Below are 18559 nucleotides of genomic sequence, written 5' to 3' on the forward strand. Positions count from 1 at the left end.
CTGCCAGCACAGTGAAGCATTTCCTTTTAAAATGCTATTTGAGTTTAAGGGCTGACGACTGTTAGCGTCACTTCTCCCTGTATAATGAGTTGAGGGATTATGTTGGTTCCACCTTCACTGATTATCATCCTATCACCTTTACTCATTGACATTCAACAGGATGAGGAAGTGAGAAAATGTCATCTATGAATAGCTCTATGACATACATTGTTAAGGCCAGTTCAACCAGTTAAACGTTAAAAAGCTAATTTAGCCAAATGCTAAAGAGATAAATTAGGGATGAATAATATATTGATCTGGACTGTTATATCAATTCAATGATCAACAAAGTGAAAACATTGGTACCAATTATCATCTTTAAGATATGCCTTTATTTTGAAATTCCCAGTCACATGTGTCACCATTTCCATCCAATCGCACCTCCTTCCTACAGAGCCAGTATTAAAATTGTCAAATCATATTTTAGTTGCTTTTTGTGAGTTTATATACATGCAACTGTGTTAAATAAGCATATCGATCGCAGGCCCCTGAATTGAATCGAAATCGTATCGTGGCAGACTTTGTGATATTAGCAAATATTGTACTGTTATCCAAAGAATCAATATAATATTGTATTGTAATGAAACTTGTGATTTACACCCCTAGGATAAATGTGCATCACTTGCTCAGTTACCAGTTTCTGGTCAACTCAAAAGAAAAGCCTGTCTAGAAATTATAGCGTCCAACAAAATGAGACAAAGGCTGTGCGATCCAGATTTATTTTTGTAACTTGGAGCAAGCGAAATAAACAGCCAGTCAGAAACCTGTTTCCTACGTTGTCATTGTCCTGCTTTGAATTGATTAGCTCACATGTACAGAGAGAGTACGGTGCCCAACAAGGATGTCTGAAAATAAATGTAAAAGGCATGACATTGAAGACTAAAAATATCAATTTATCTTCCAAGCAAATTATTCTAGCATTTGTTGCTCAATTGTAATTTTGAACCTTCTGTTACTGTCCTGATTTTTGAGATTATGCTGTTAAGAACCGTTCGTAACTATATTGAAATTTTAACTTGTTATTTTGGAATTAGAAAATGAAAGGCCATTGGGGTCTTGGTTTTAAAATGATGAAGAGCCAATGTACCAAACAGAAAGTAACAAAGACCCAGAATGCCTATGGCAGTGCCGTCCCGATTATGTAACTACTGGACTAGAAAACTCTCTGTTTGCACTCAGTGGGCCATGATGGACACGACTGTCACTCAGCCAGACTAAGCAGATTTTCAGCTGGTAGCCTAGATAGTTGGAAATGACCCTTTTGTGTCATCTGAAAATTTACAGTAAAATAACACTCTGGATTATGACTAATATTTTTAGGCCAACATCTCTTTGTCTAACCAAATAAAACGCCTCCTGGTTATCAGAATCAGCTTTATTGGCCAAGTATGAGTTCACATACCAGGAATTTGATTCTGGTTATTTTGCTCTCATTGGACATACACAGAAACAAAAATACAAGGACAACAAGAGTAAAGAAGCAAGATAATATATATAAACGGTACGGCATACAATGTCTATAAGTCAGGCTGTTTCTGTAAATTGTAAACAATAATACAGTAGAGCAATGGTGCAGAGTGCAAATATGCTGGAATAAATATTGAATGATTAATGTAACAGGTTGCTTTATATTCATGACATAGGTGGATATGTACAGTATATGCATGTATGTAGAGCTGCAAAATTGAATCGATTAGTTGTCAACTATTCTATTCGATTAATCGCCTACTGTTTTGATAATCGATAAATCAGTTTGAGTAATCTTTTAAGAAAAAAAAAGTCAAAATTCTCTGATTCCAGCTTCTAAAATGTGAATATTTTCTAGTTTCTTTACTCCTCTATGACCATAAACTGAATAATTTTGAGTTGTGGACAAAACAAGACATTTTATAGACCAAAAAACTAATCGATTAATCAAGAAAAATCAATCAATCGACAATGAAAGTAACCGTTAGTTCCACCCCTATATTCATGTCAGTTTACAGTATATTCAGTATATACTGTACAACAATATAAGGCAGACTATTTGTTTAGCTCTAATATACATATATTATCGCTCAAGAGTGGACTAATAAATTATAGTATGATTTCCCATTGTGTATTTTCCTCAGATATATCATTTTTCACAATACTGCTTAATAGACAGACTTGATTTCAGTCCTGACTTTGTCTCTTGGCAACACAGGTGTCATGGTAAAAAAACACTCTTGGTTTACAGTAACTCAAGACTTATATGTTGTTGTTTTTTTGTCTCTACAGGTCACTAATCTGCTTCTCTCAGCAAAGACAAAGAAACACAACCTGAACTCTGAAGTTACATCAGCTGTCCACACGCTGTCGGTGAAACAGCAGATTTGCTCTGATTGACGTCTCCTGGTGTCGTTCTTCTGTGGTCAAACCATCCATCACAATTCAGGATTTTGTCCCCTGGATATTGAACAGACATTGTGCTGTTGCCGTGGTGACACTCCAGAGGGACCTTGATTGACAGGTCTCCCTCAATAGGAGCTCTGAGGGGTCGCCACCGACAGGAACATGTGCTAGAAGTTGTACATCTGTCCTACACGACCAGTCGGCTTTGACTCTAGAAGATGAACAATGAGGATGAGTTCTACGACGCCGTCACAGGTGAGTGTGCGTGTTTGTGTGTCAGTCTGAAATAGGGATGTCACGATACCAGAAATTTAGTAATCGATACCAATACCACTAAAATTCCACAATTATCGATAAGTTTCTTGCCAAAAACTACATTTTACAAGATTACATTTGAACACATCATGATAACGTTAGAATTTAACTTCGCCCAATACTCATTTTTACTGAATGGAGTCTGAATATATCATAATGTCACTCAATGACACCTCCCGTTAGCTGCTAGCTCCATGCAGGACTGTGCTGCTTACCGGCTGCTAACAGCTAATGTTAACTAGCTCTCCACCTGCTGATTTCAAACGGATTTGTTGTTCACAATGTAGCATTATTAAGGAGGTACTGCAGAAAAACGAGTACCGGCTTTGACTTGATACGGACATATCAGTTCTCGTGACATCCCTAGTTTGAAAAACAAAATCTTAATGTGCTGGCTTTTATTTGATGAAGATATTTTGCGGATGGTCTAAAGAGCTTTCTCAATGAAAAGACAAAACGTTGCAGCAGTTTGTTTGTGCTGATTTTTCAAAAAAGAGAGAAATCTTGAAGTCTTGATTTCATAAACAGAAGTCTTAACAGAATTTTGTAGTGTATTGATTACGTTTATTAGGATCTTATTTTGTCAGTTCAGTTCATCTTTATTGTCCCTCGAGGGGAAATCTGGTTTACAATAGAGAGCAAAAACACAAACACAACATACAAGAGGACATGAGACATTAATCACAACAGTTACAGCAAACAACCAAGTAAAAAAAAAACCAGATGTATCTGTCTGTTAAAAGTGTAAAACCATTGTATTAGTAGCCATGATAAAGTGCTGCTGAGAAGTGCAGTCAAGGTTCAGTACAAATTAAGTTCATTTATTGCACTTGGAACAAACGAAATTTGTGCTTTTTTACCCTGGGTGACCTGTACCTCCGCCCAGAAGACTCAATAAAAGATTTATAAAATAAAGCCATCAGTGTCTTGTCCACATTGAAAGTATTCAGTCTCAGTACGCTGCACAGAAAGTCTCTGCAGGCCTATTTTTGCAGATCAGAGATTGTGACACCGTTTGTGCTGCGAGAGGCTGTCGGCCCTAATTAGATAGTCTGTTTTTGTCTCCATCATAGAAGCAGAATACCATCCAGTGGAACCTAAGCTGCCTTAGTCTGATGATTAGTTCAATAATTCAGAGCTCTGCTGTCTTGCGGTCGTGATCAGCGATGTCAACAACACCCTGGATTCTAGGAGACTGTATGGTTGTGTAGACGGAGGAAAAAGCTATTAGTTCAATTCAAGTGTGTTTTTTTTAGAATAAGTGCTCAATTACAGCGTGACATTTTATTTTATCCAGCAGAGGCAGAGAGACGGGATGTAGTCAAGGTATCAGTTGGGAAAATCAGCTCTTAACACTCTTTATCTGACATCCTGTCTTGAGGAAGGTAGTCAAACGAATCCTGACCTGTATTTATGATTAATTGGTGTCAGATTTCTGCTACTGTGGAGAGATTAGACAAGTCAACACCTATGGGATGCCATGCATGCTAATGTTACAGTTGTCATGAAGGGCCTGATATCCATGCACTAGCTAATTAAGCAATAGCTCACGACAGGCCGCTTCACGTCGGGCCGAACAGCGCCCCTTTAGATATAATCACAACATATCACGGTCTGAAGTGAGCTATTGCTTTTATAAAACGGTCATCTAGTATGGAAATATGAAAGTTATAGACATATTCCAATTTATTAATAGATAGGCCCTCCTGACTGCACATACCGAGGCAGTGGTTGCTATGGAACATACAGTAGCAGCTAGAATATTGCTTTTTTCGTCCCAGGCCAGCGTTATATTGATTTCATTATTTAGCTCTTTGTTTACATTATTGTACATTGTCATTTATTATGCAACTCCTGAGAAACTGTCCAGCGTCAGTAGGAGGATTTTGATAACTGCTTGTATTTTTGTTAGGTGGAGGTCACAGGATGTGTGTTGCTTGGAGGAGGCAGTTGTTTATGTATTTTCTGCTGCGTTCCTGCTTTCTTGCATATTCTGGTCAACATTGTGGAACCTCCTCTTTACGCAGCGCTGCATGTCGTTTTTGCGGGTTTTAGCTGCTAACTTTGTTGTTGCTGTTTATCTGTAACCTGTGCCGTGTTGGCCGAAGTGATCCCTCCCTGTGACCCTGTCGCTAAGCAACCATGAGTCTGTTTTTTTGTCATCCGTGGAGTGATACTGAAGGTGCAAAGGTTAAACGCGTCATATCAGCATTATATTACGGCTATGAACCAATAAGATTGCTTGATTTGAGCTACACGTTTTACAAAAGACGTGCTGAAAACAATCCTAATAGAGTTGCTATGACTCAAGAGGATGTTGTACATGAGTTTTGAGTCCCTCCAGTGTCATCATGACTATTTACTATGGGAGGCGTAGCATTAGCGCTAGCACTAGCATTCCAGGGGTCTGACTCACCAGACTGAGGAGGGATGAACTTTGAACAGATGTGTTTTTTATGGAGAGCGTTTCATCCTTGGTCCTCTTGGTTTTGGAACTTGCTGAAACACTCTGAAGTTGGAGGGATTTCACTCATTCTGAGAAATACTGACTTGTGATGTAAAGTCGTATAGTGTTGTGAACAGCAGTGAATCCTGGGATATGATTATGAGAAATACGAGCTTAGTAGACAACATGGATTTTGGTGGCGGTGAACATTTTACTGTGGTAGAAAGTTACCAGCCTCTTGTGTCCATTGAATAGCTTGAGTATTGACGTTGGGTTGAAGGGCAGGGCAAAACCAGGGTGTTGTTCTCCGTCAGCTGTCAATAGCATCATTGTTTTTGTACCTTTCATGTCAGTTGTGTCCTTGTTTTGTGATATTGCTAGGCGTCTGACTTACAATCATTATGTTGCTATTATTATGTCTTACGCAGGTTGTTGTTTTCATTGAGATATAAATAAAAGATTCAGTATGTGTGTGTGTCTGCCTGTCTTTGTGTCATTATTATGATCATCTTACTAATCTGAGGCAGATGCAGACCAGGTCAGATGTATTATTCATTAGTACATGTGCACAGAGGTAGCTGTGATCGGCACCAGGTGGCCTCCAGCTTGGCCTTATTGTCTAGTTTTTTAATTCCTCAATGGACCTCCAATTTTACATAACAGGTGTAATTTAAAATGTCAAGACATTTCTTGGTGATATTGTTTTCCAGAATTAATATTAAACAGTTATTAAAAGTCCAACATTGTAGTTGTAGAAAGCAAGACTAAATTATTATCTTTTCATCACAGAGCTCTGTTCTTAGGTTGCTTAATGGCAGCTACAGAGGTTCGGAAGATATTGTCAAATTACTGTGTATTTGTACAATATATTATAAATGTATACATGGAGATTTACAGCAAATGGCATTGTTTTCGGTTTGTGATTGGAGGATTAGTACCCTCCTCTGGTCTGTGCATCACAAAATGTTTGTAATTCTGTAGTGTTTCATTTACAATGAAAGAAGGCTGCAACTTACGATTATTTTCGTTGTTGATTATTTTCTCGATTAGTTGTTTGGTCTATAAAATGTCAGAAAATGGGGAAAAATGTCAATCGGTGTTTCCCAAAGCCCAAGATGACATCCTCAAATGTCTTGTTCACAACTCAAAGATATTCAGTTTACTGTTATAGAGGAGTAAAGAAACCAGAAAATATTCACATTTAGGAAGCTGGAATCAGAGAGTTTTTACTTTTTCTTTCTTAAAAAAATCACTCAAACCGGTTAATCGCTTATCAAAATAGTTGTCGGATTTTGGGCACCTAGTTCTGTTCATCTTCCCATTATATATTCTTGTGAGAGGCATTTGCGTCACGTCTATATATAAAATGGCTCACCTAATATGGTGAGAATACTGTACACACCTAGTTCCTTTGACATATGACTAGTGAGTAGGCGTGTTTACTAAATGATAATAAACAGTTCAGTCTATTTTAAGCTGTTGTTAAGGCCCCACCTCAAGTTCACCGCAACTCCACCCTGCACCACTAAATACTAATAAATACTACATGCCATGTTTATGTTCTGATTTATGTTCTATTCAGTCACATGCAGGTTTACTGTTGTCAGGCCAAAGAATGCAGCTTTATTTACAACAAATAGTAAAAACAAGTAGACTGACATCAAGAGAAATAAATATTTAAACACCACACTGTCTGGAAACCTGCCAGTTCAAACTGTAGGTGTGTCTATTTAGTGTGACTGGTGTAGTTTTGCAATGTGACATGTATCATGTTGTTGCTCTAATTTTATTTTTTTTGTCTCTTCTCGTCATTCTTTTGAATTTAGGTATACAGTGTATTTTATTTGATTTTCTTCATTTAATTGCAGCTATTTCAACTATTCAAACAAGGTGCCGTGGTTCCATATGGCTGCACCAGTTTCTATGCATTTTACCATTTTTTAGCCTAACATATATTGTATCTTGAAACTTTGGAATCATGACCATGAATTACAAAAGAGTGTTTAAAGTGAGCCACTGCTGTGTCAGTGAAGAAGTTAGTCATTGTAAACAGTTAACAGGCAATCGATACAATTTGCCAGTCAAACACAGGCAAGAAGTTCCTAATGCAAAACAGCATGCAAATGTGTTTAGTTTGCAACATTAAACAGTCGCAGACAATATTCAAATTTGATCCAAACATCAACTGCCAGCAAAATCATAGAGCCCAATATGTGTCTCTATGTGTTTAAACCTGTTGCTTTTTGTTATATTGGTTAAAAAGCAGGTTTTCTGCACAGAACATCGGCTGTTGCAAGAGTTGTCGTTCTAACTGTAACTAATAATTGTGTCCCATTTTCTCGCCCCACAGGCCTGGACTCGGACGAGTCGTATGAAGGGGTGTCGGAGGCCAGTTTCAAAGATGCGCTGGTGTTTGACGGCAGCAGTCAGAAGAACAATGGATCGGTGCCACAGGAGAACGGCATCAAGAAACACAGGTACTTCTGCATTCCTGCTGCGCCACATTCCAGCTGCAGAGTGTGTTTATATGTCTGTCGCTGCATCACGTCGTGTCCGGAAGCCTCCCACTGAAACCAGTATGATGTGTTGGGCACGGTCAAAACTTGTACTCACTGGGGTTGAATGTTTTTTTGTGACTATGCCACTCGATGAACCCCTTTGTATTTTTTATTTTTTTATTTTCATGTTGTTATTATAACCTATTCTAACTGGAAGCTGCCATTTTTACATAAAAAATCATTGGAAGCTGTAAGCTAAAAAAATGTAACATTTGACTCTTCGCTAAGTCCCGCCCCTTGAACACAGACTGGCCAATCATAGCGTGGCATCGGCCAGCAACTATCAACTAACAACTATCCATCTCTGCTCCGTAGACTCATGTTATTGCTACCAAACTACTTTTATTTCTTTGCAGTGATGACATACAGAGTGGAAATTTATAATTTCTCTATTCACTCCCACCGAGCCACTCTAGGAAAGTGTGCCTTGACGTTTTCATGTGAACAAAATCTGTTCTGGTCTTTCCACAATCATCAGAATATGATGTTAGACTTAGTGAATTGTTTCTTGACATTTCTTTTGTAGTTTTCCAGTCTAATCTGTAGCATTTCTGTGTCTTCAGGCCTGCTAACAGACCTGACAGACCACATGCTCAGCTTATCTACAACCTTGGTTTTCATTCTGTTCAGTTTGTTAGATCAGATACTATTGCTACTGATACTGACAGAGAGAAGAAAGCCTGCTGTCAGTATCAGAGTGGCTGATGAAACCGATACGATGTGTTTTTAACCTTAAGAGACCCACACATAATGCCCCCGGTCTCTAGTTTGTGGTTGTAATGTTTCATCCGGCTGTGATTATCCTAGAGGTCACAACAGGTCATTTTATCCAGTGACGTCAAGTTTAAAAAACTGGTCTCACCATAACAAAAGGCTACTATGTGGACTAACATCATCATACATGAATACAATTGGGCTCATTGAATCCACAAGAGTCTCAGCCTTCCAGTGATACCCAATTTATGTAATTCCTGTGACTGTTTACTTTAGAAGTATTCAAATACACCATTTTTAGAATAGGCGAAAATACCACATTTATACTGCATGCAAAAAACTGCATGTGATTATCATAAAGTGAGCATGTCTGTAAAGGGGAGACTCGTGGGTACCCATAGAACCCATTTTCATTCACATATCTTGAGGTCAGAGGTCAAAGGACCCCTTTGAAAATGGCCATGCCAGTTTTTTCCTTGCCAAAATGTAGCCTAACTTTGGAGCCTTATTTAGCCTCCTTCCCGACAAGCTACTATGACATGGTTGGTACCAACGGATTCCTTAGGTTTTCTAGTTTCATATGATACCAGTATCTTCAGCTTCACGACTGAGCCCGCTACAACCTCTTAAACACAGATAAGTCGGCGGGTTTCGGAGGGTTAACTTAAAGGAAGTCATTTGACAACCTTTAGGTTATCAGTTGATCCTGAGATGTTTCGAAGCTGATCCTTCGTGAAAATATGTGTTAAATATTGGGGAAGCTGTGTATGTGTGCGGGTAGGCATGAATGGAGAACATGCAGTTATTTCTTATTTTCTTTGATTTCAGGACGTCATTACCAGCGGCCATGTTTTCCAGAAACACTGTCAGTGTCTGGAGCATCCTGAAGAAATGCATTGGACTGGTAAGGATCGGTGCTGTGTCATATTTGTAGTGATGTGATCACATTACCTTGTTTATTGCATCAATAATGATTTGGAACATATTCTGTTAGTCAGGGGTCAAATCTAAACTACAGACTTCATGTTGTGCTTTTCACAGGAACTGTCTAAGATCACGATGCCCATCGTCTTCAACGAGCCTCTGAGCTTCCTGCAGAGAATCACCGAATACATGGAACACACGTACCTCATCAACAGAGCCTGCTCGCTGCCCGACTCCATAGACCGCATGCAGGTCAGACGCACACAAACACACACACACACACGTCATCTACATGCTCTGTAGAACACTGAAGGACACATACACATAAGTGATAGCTAGGGCTGGTTATCATTTCAAAAACACCAGTACTAATACCAGTATGGTTAAAGGTATACCGATACCAATAGAGTACTTGATTTGATACTTTCTTTTAAACGTTGTGGTGGCATTTCGGCACGCTGAACTTCCAGCTACATCAAATACACTGCGCTCGACTTCACCACACCACAGACTGTATGTGTTGTAGCTGCTGCCAGTCAAATGTCGCATTAAATTGAAGAATGCTTACATCTGTATGCACGTTTTGATATTCTTTTATGAGCACTGACACACTTCAACACGTTTGATCACTTTTTTTTCATTTTATTAGCAAAAAAATTACTAAAAAAAATAAAAGTAAAGACACAATTTCACTATACAATACAGTAAATAATGTAAACAACTGGAGCCCCAAAATAAGATATAAAGGTTCAGCAATCAGTACTTGGTAAGAAAAACCTAAATTAGTCATTTCAATTGCAGGTTTGACTCCGACATGCTCAGTTAATAAAAGTCAGTGAATGTAAACAGTTGCACTGGTGGTGTGATTAAAGAAATACATGAGCTACATAATATAAATGACCAAAGATCAAGGTAATTTAATTTGTTATGGAGGTCCGCACTAAACCCACTGATCCCCCCAGTGGATTTAATCAATCAACCGACTTGCATGGAAACCCTGACACACACACACAAACACACACACACACTCATTGACTAAGCCCAGCTCCAAAGGATTAATATGAGGACATGCAACATACATGGAAATAGAAACACACAAACATACAGATATTGTCATGCACACACACTCTCACACACTCACTAACATGATGTGTAAATTGTTTGTCTTCAGGCAGTAGCTGCTTTTGCTGTATCAGCAGTTGCGTCTCAGTGGGACAGAACAGGAAAACCCTTCAACCCTCTGCTGGGAGAGACCTATGAACTCACCAGGTACACACACACACACACACACACGCACACACACACACACACACAAACACACTTAGTGTGTTTTAAGGTTCCCCGGTTTTGACAGTTTATTTCTCCACTGCCTTCTCCAGAGAGGATCAGGGTTTCCGGCTGGTATCGGAGCAGGTATCCCATCATCCCCCAGTCAGTGCCTTCCATGCAGAGAGTCTGGTCGGGGACTTCGTCTTCCACGGCTCCATCTACCCCAAACTGAAGTTCTGGGGCAAGAGCGTCGAGGCCGAGCCCAAAGGGACCATCACGCTAGAGCTACTCAAGTGAGTGCAAAACAGTGTGTGTGTTCATAAAACAGTTTTCTGATCCAAAATCAGTTCCTCATCTTCTTTTCTCTGGTCTTGTCTTTATCCCCTCTGTCATTCTTTCATTTTCTTCTGCTCCATTCTTCAACTGTCCTTCATCCCTCCGTCTTTTCCATCCTCTTCTCTAGACACGCTGAGGCGTACACATGGAGTAATCCTTACTGCTGCGTACACAACATCATCCTGGGCAAACTGTGGATAGAGCAATACGGCACAGTGGAAATAGTCAATCACAGGTGAGCTATACATGAGAGATGTAGTCTGTGATTGTGCATTTATTTCCTTTTCATAGCATTTATCACATAGCATTTGTTGGCATAAGTGCAGTTTGTTATTAAAATAACTGACATGGTAAACCTATGGTGACCAAAACACACGGCTGACGACTGTGAATTGCTTGTTTTGTACGACAAACTGTCCAAACACCAAATTTACAAATGATATAAAACAAAGAAAAGCTGGAACCAGCAAATTTATTTTAATTTTTGCTTGATAAATTACTTTTTACACAAACAATTCTTACATTTGTTGGGAGTCATTTTCTTTTCTTTGACTCTAAAGGCCTTTACACACCAGGGTCAGTTTTTTTCGTACGATTAATTCGCACGACAATATATTTTTTTCAAACTGTTGTTTTTTTTCATGAATACTTTCACACAGAATGTGAATATTACGCTGCAAAAAAGAAACAGTTTTTTCGAAACAAGGTTGATTTTTCAGAGCTTTCGCACCGCGAATAAAGGAGTCAACCAATCCAAACTGCGGAAAGTGTTGAGTTGCACCTATATTTATGGAACTACAACATCATTGAACCTCACACACACTCTCCCCGGTCTTCACCCACGACTGTCCAGAGCTCTTCAGCATTCCTGCCCGGCGCCTTCATTCACTCAGAGTTTACTCTGATACTTAAGACTGCAGCTTGTTGACTCTCTGTGTGTCTTCTCAGGCCACTTTTTGAACCTTTATTTATCCAGGGAAGCTCTGCAAGGCTCGCATGATCCTTATTTCCGTCACACTCTGTGTCATAGTCACGCAGATTCACAGATTCACACCAGGAGCTGTGAAGCAGTCAAATCACAGCTTTACTTTTGCACTGATTGGATAAAGGCCTCGCATGGAAAACAGGGAGAGCTTGATTGACATTTTTTTTTTTCTGCACTAATCTTTTGGTTCAGTTCCGTCTGTTCGGTTCAGACTGGCAACATTTTTTCACAACACCTCAAAACTGAGGAGGATTTAAATTGAATTATACTATAATGATGCTCTTAATTTAAATTAGTAGAAGTACTCTTTTCTCCTGAAGATCAGAAATCTCTGTTTGAGAGAAAAAAGCTAAAAATAGAAGAGATGTTGATGGTTCTTCTCCTTTTTTCTGCCTCAGCACTGGAGACAAGTGTGTGTTGAATTTCAAGCCCTGTGGGATGTTTGGCAAGGAGCTGCACAAAGTGGAGGGATACATCCAGGATAAGAGGTTAGAGTTTACTCTGACAGTATGTCGCCTACAGTGTGCTTATTCTATTATTTTATAGCATATGTTTGTTGTCCTTGTTTTTCACTCCCATTTTTTTCCTCTTTGTGTTGGTCGGCCTCTTGTGCTTTTCTGTAATTTTCTTCTTCCCCATTCTGCTTCCTCTTTCTTCTCCCCTTTTTTGTCTTCTCCTGCCTCGTTTCCTCATCTTGCTCCTCTTCCTCCTATTCTTCCTCTACTTCCTCTTCTCCCCTCTGTGTTCTTCTGCCTTTCTGTCTGTCCAGTAAAAAGAAGCACTGTGTCATCTATGGGAAGTGGACTGAGTGCATGTGGAGCGTCGACCCTCAGGCCTACGAGGCCCACAAGAAGTCAGAGAAGAGAGGAGACACCAAGAAGCACAAAAATGTGAGAACAAGTTAGAATTGACACCTGTTGTTTCTTTAAAACTGTTGCTTGCATCTCTTCTCAACATCTTATGCTTCTGTCTCAGTGAGTGAAAGACAGCAGTTACAATGAAGTGTTTTATTTCCAGGAGGAGCAGGAGGGTGCGGAGAACGATGACGCAGACGACATGCCCGAAGTCCAGGAGACGGTTTCTGTTGTACCAGGAAGCACTCTGCTGTGGAGGATAGACTCCAGACCGGCACACTCTGCTTCGGTATGAACATAAAAACACACCGTCAGTCAGATTGTGTTCTCACTGCAATCAAACCACAATAGGGTTAGCTTGGAAACGGTCAGAGACCACCTCTTGCAATCAATCTCAGACCGGTTGTTTTGGTCTGCACCAGAGTACGATTACTACGTTGAACTGCCCCACACGAACCGCACCAGGGTTTGATTCAAATTGACTAAATGTTGGCTTGTGAACGCGCCCTAAGTCACAACAGATAAATGTGCCTAAATTTAGCATTTTCTCTAAAGACTACATTTACAAACACAAACACACACACACACTTAATCTCCCTAACTCCCTCCCTTCTTCCTTCCCCAGATGTACAACTTCACCAACTTTGCCATGTCTCTCAATGAGATGGAGCCTGGCATGGAGGCCATCGTGGCCCCGACAGACTGTCGCTTCAGGCCTGACATCAGAGCCATGGAGAGTGGCAACATGGGTAAATCGATTTAAAAGTCCCTTACTGTTACTGTTACATGTTAGGCAGCAATGCCCTGCTGAACCATAAAAAGATAAGTGTAATTAGAAGTTACAGCTGACTGATGGTACAGATTATCTTCTCAGTAAAGTGGAAAAATAGCTTTCCTGTGATTTTACATCTATGCTGGTGAATAACACATCTGAGTTTCTTAAATGACTTCTGATGGGATACAAAGAATATGCAGTAATAAGACAATGCTGCCACCTGCTGGGTGTCTGTGTCACTGTCTCACGTCATCAAGAAAGAGGCAAAACAACTTTACTAGCTTGAAATTATCAATTTATTCCAGCACAAGTTTCTTTTACTGAGCTAAATGGTTCAATCCACAGACGTTAAGTGTGTGTGTTGTTGTTTTTTGCAGACGAGGCCAGTCAGGAGAAGGAGAGACTGGAGGACAAACAGAGAGCTTCCAGAAAGGAGAGAGCCAAGGATGAGGAGGAGTGGACTACGAGGTGGGAAACACACACATACTAACTTTCAGTGTTACATTGAATTAAACATACAGATGGTACAAATTAAAGAGTAAACAATAAAGATTACACAACAGCCGTTTTTGGATTGTACTGCACATTTTGTGATGCGTTATCAGTTCTGCATCTGTTAATCTGTGTTTGTGTCTCTCAGGTGGTTCAACATGGGCACCAACCCGTACACCAACTCCCAGGGCTGGCTCTACACCGGTGGCTACTTCAGTAGGAACTACCAAGACCTGCCCGACATCTACTGATGGCCTTCATCCTCCTCCTCTTCTTCGTCCTCTATAACCTGCAATGACCTGCCTGTCATGAAATGGAGAGAAATACTAAGAATCCACATAAACCATCTTCATCTCACTGCCTTCATCATCATCATTATCATCTTTAAACGGACCGACACACCCAGCGCAGATTGGAAAGACTCCAATCCAAACGCCCGTCACTTCTCTCAAACAGCATCCTGCTTGATGTCAACTGAGTCTTCGGGTCTTTTTTTTTAATCTTCACTTAAAGGGGCAGTGTGTAGAATCTGGAGGCATCTAGCAGCAACAAACTGAAACTCCTCCCGTGGGCCAAGCGTGTAGGAGAACTTCGCAAAAACGTGAATGGCCCTCTCTAGAGCCAGTGTTTGGTTTGTGCGTTCTGGGCTACTGTAGAAACATGGCGGCTGGCTCCGTGAAGACGACCCACTCCCTATGTAAATACAAACGGCTAATGAGAACACAACGATTCTTATTTTCAGGCAATTATACACTAAAAAAAACATCCATTTCTGCCAGTAGATCCCCCTAAATGTTACACGCTGTTCCTTTAAGTCTCATCATGTGTGATTTCGTCACCATAACAACCAGCAAACGTTTCCCGTCTCTCTTTCCCCGGCATCGTTTAGAGCACAAGAACCATTTTATTCCTGACCAATCGCAACGCCAGAGAGCTGGTACGTGTAAAACAATGGTCCCCCACAAACTCACACATCCAATCTGAATGTTCAACGTCTTTTTGCAATCAAACTCTAACCTCCCGAGCCTCTGGATGTGTCATTAATGAGTAAATATGAGTAGAAACAACATGAAGTAAAACCTAATAATCCCATTGATGGATTTACGGACACGGATGGACGCCCAGTCAACAGGGAAATCAGGGATGTGAACGCTCCTTTTGACTGAAGACGAACCTTGAGGATGCTTTTTTCTTTTCTTTTAAACAATCAAAAAAATTAATATAGGTTGGTTTAACTTTTGGTTGAATTGGTCAAGATAATAATCACCGTTACTCTCCCGTTAACCTTCTACTTAAGGTTTATGTACTGGAATAAATCAAGACAACTACTAGAAAACGGATGTTTCCTCGACAGCAGAGTGGAACGGATCAGAAAAGAAACCACGTCTCCTGCACGGCAACAGATGAATGAATGGAGGTCGTCTTAATTTGTACAGTGCGATTAACAGTCCACGGTGAATTCACTCTAAAAGAAAACGTAGAGCAGCTGGAGGACACGAACACTGAACTGAATGTTTATATGCAGCTTGGCTAACTGTGCTGGCTGCTAAGTCTTAGCTGAGGTTTACTGGTGGTGCCAATATCTGATTACTCATCCTCTAGTTCGTTTATCTTATTCTTTACAAAGCTGAGCAAATAGAGAAAAAAAAAAATTCCCCTCCACATGCAGGTCAAAGGTCAGGGTTTAGCAGCTCACATAGATTCACATTGTGTCTGAAATTCCACACTAACATGCTATTTAGTACGTTCAAACAGTATGTGAGATTTTTTTTAGTGTGTAACCAATAGTACACAACGACATCAATATCCCACAATGCAATACGGAAGTGACGACCACTTTCATAAGAGACGTTGACGGACGGCTCAGTAAAGTCAATAACGCTTCAATTTAATTGTAAGTATAACATTTCACTTTGATAGGTGTAATATATATTTCAGAAATAAATTCTCAAAAACTGTCGTTGGCACGGGTTACCATGGTTACAGGCTCTACAGGAAGTGATGACATAAATTACTGCTCAGTGCGTCCGGAAAGATACACACTACTGTTTATTCACACAAAAGCATGTTGAACGATAGTACACATATTGAATATGTAGAGCACAGTATGTGATTTTGGACTCTTCAAATGAAACTCGTGAGCTCGTGTTTGCAACACGGGAAGTTGTGTACACAATATGCTCGGCGTTCACGTGGTTAAGTCGGGAGAACGCCGCTGCTAGGCAACTGCAACATGGACGCTACTGTTGGTGTCTAGAAGCCACCGAGGCTAACAATTTAACAAGCTAGCAGGAAATGCAAAGGCATAATCACAGAGGAAATAGATGAGGCAGTTGGGAATATCAACATTAGACATCAGACATATTATAAGATTACGAAGAAAAACAATATACGACTAAAATTAGAAGATATTAACTTATTATGCACCGAAAAATTTACTTCCGAGGCCTCCGCCATTTCTGCCAACGTCAACAAACACGTCACAAACGTTCCACCTACGAGGTCGTGAATACCACAAGAGGGGAGGGCGTTCGTATGGACCCTTCTTGTGAACGCGGTAAACACGACCCCATTTGAAGGCACCATATGACACTTCGCTGGAGAGTGTGAGCTGCAATCTGAACGATCAGATTTAAGTAGTAATGACCTGCTCGTTACCGAACCACCCGGCTGCCTCCATGTAAATCTGAACCTGGAAAGACTAAAGTCACTCCTGCAGAGTTAAATGTCTCACTCTATAAAATGACATTTATTAGAGAATATTTAATTCCCAGATTAAACTGAACCACCACCTGTGTTGGGTAACGGAGATGAAATCCAAAATAACACAGAGTAAATGTAACATAACAATACATGTACATTCATCATCATGTGTATGAGTGTATGGATATGTACAGACACTTAAAGCCATATGAACTACAAAAGAAAGTGAGAGAGAGTGGATTTGCTGTGTGAACGATGGGAATTTGACAATATGAACCCTCAAGATTTACATTATTATTATTAATCTCACTCATTATAGCATGATTAGAAAAAGAAAGCATTATTCATGTCTGTGTAAGATAATGTAACGTGTTAGATATTCTGCTGTCCAGCTGGATTGGATGTCAGAGGATGGATTATACTGGACGGGCCCGGAGGAAAGAGACACTACAAAATGTCCGTCTTCTGGTGTCTCGCATCTCATATAGGAGGGGTGGGGGACACCTCCCACGTCTGGGCCCGGGGGGGCCTGTTGTCTCATAATCCGTCCATATGTTTTTATGGTGCTGGCGTTAGTCGTGGCCGGAGGCGTTATGTTTTCCGTCTGTCCGTTCCATTCTTGTGATCTCTTATAAACGCCTCATAGAGGGAATTTCTTCAAATTTGGCACAAACGTCCACTTGGACTCAAGAATTCATATTCCAATCATGACAATTTCATACAAATGTCCAACAGGATAAAATGATGATGTGATGACATGTTGGACTGATATGCATGTAAACTGCAAATTGACTGGTTAAGGGAGGCATACAACCACGAGGCGGTAATTCTAGTTTTTCTTCTGATGCTGATTGTAGTAAAAAAGGAGACTTGCCAACATATCAACGATCAACAGCAAGTCAAGAGTTTCACTCCTAAAAACAAAAGTACTTTAATGAATGTTAGCACAAAAAGAGATGATCCTCCTGAGAGAGATTGTGGACAGCTCTCTCCAGCTGGCGGAGTGCAGAACAGCTGGGCAGACTGGATATCTAGTATTTGTACAGAAACTCTTAACTCTGAGTTTTCTTTAAAAAAAAAAAATCATTTTATCTGTTTGCTTTGCTCTCGTTGAAGCAGATACAAACAGTCTAAGGTTGTGTGGCTTGTTTATGAAAAACCCTGGTTTGTCTCACATCTGGATTAATGAACAGGTTATAAACCCTCAACTCTTCACATTCCCTGCACACCTGTCTGCACTAGTGAGAATGGGACTTTTTGCTGCCGATTAGACTGTTGTCCAGCTGTTAAATAGGCGTTATCAGTCGCTATAAGCACCATAGATGTGGGTCAGTAGGTGCCTACTACACCCACTGCTGGGTTTTATCATCTATTTACATGGTATATCACCGAAAGAAGGTATAAAAGAACACGACAGCGACCGTAGTGAGTATGACAGGAGCTGCAGCATAGACAGTGTGAAAGTCCATAAGTGGTGGACGTCGGGGATGATGGATGGGACACAAAACACAGGGCTTTCACCCAAGAGGCTAAGGTTTGCATCCTGTGTGAAACCAACAACGTGTAGTTGTCTTTGTGCTTTTCCTTAAACTTAACTGTTTTTGTTGCCTAAACCTAAAGAAGCCTTTTTGTTTGTGTTCAAAATGTGCCGTTGCATTCAGTTTTACATGTTAGAACGTGTTGCTTTTAGGTTTTACTTTCACTTTTAAAACGCCGTTAGCCCCCTAATGACCCACATCTATGGTGCTTATAGCGACTGATAACGCCTATTCAATG

General features: G+C 40.2%; 1 protein-coding gene across 4 annotated transcripts in view; it reads left to right on the forward strand.

Annotated features, from left to right (window-relative positions):
- Positions 1-17866, forward strand: part of LOC119489856 (oxysterol-binding protein-related protein 2-like) — a 32517-nt gene extending 14651 nt beyond the window's left edge. For all 4 annotated transcript variants that reach the window (XM_037772782.1, XM_037772784.1, XM_037772783.1 and 1 more), the window contains exons 2-14: positions 2299-2667; positions 7524-7650; positions 9274-9349; positions 9487-9621; positions 10541-10638; positions 10749-10931; positions 11102-11209; positions 12358-12447; positions 12729-12849; positions 12977-13102; positions 13439-13562; positions 13966-14056; positions 14229-17866. In XM_037772782.1, the coding sequence (XP_037628710.1) occupies positions 2631-2667; positions 7524-7650; positions 9274-9349; positions 9487-9621; positions 10541-10638; positions 10749-10931; positions 11102-11209; positions 12358-12447; positions 12729-12849; positions 12977-13102; positions 13439-13562; positions 13966-14056; positions 14229-14331 (1419 nt within the window). In that variant the 5' untranslated portion in view covers positions 2299-2630 and the 3' untranslated portion in view covers positions 14332-17866. The remainder of the gene's footprint in view (positions 1-2298; positions 2668-7523; positions 7651-9273; positions 9350-9486; positions 9622-10540; positions 10639-10748; positions 10932-11101; positions 11210-12357; positions 12448-12728; positions 12850-12976; positions 13103-13438; positions 13563-13965; positions 14057-14228) is intronic.
- The last annotated feature ends 693 nt before the right edge of the window (positions 17867-18559 follow it).

Source organism: Sebastes umbrosus, chromosome 6 (genome assembly GCF_015220745.1).
Source record: "Sebastes umbrosus isolate fSebUmb1 chromosome 6, fSebUmb1.pri, whole genome shotgun sequence".
Lineage (NCBI taxonomy): Eukaryota > Metazoa > Chordata > Actinopteri > Perciformes > Sebastidae > Sebastes > Sebastes umbrosus.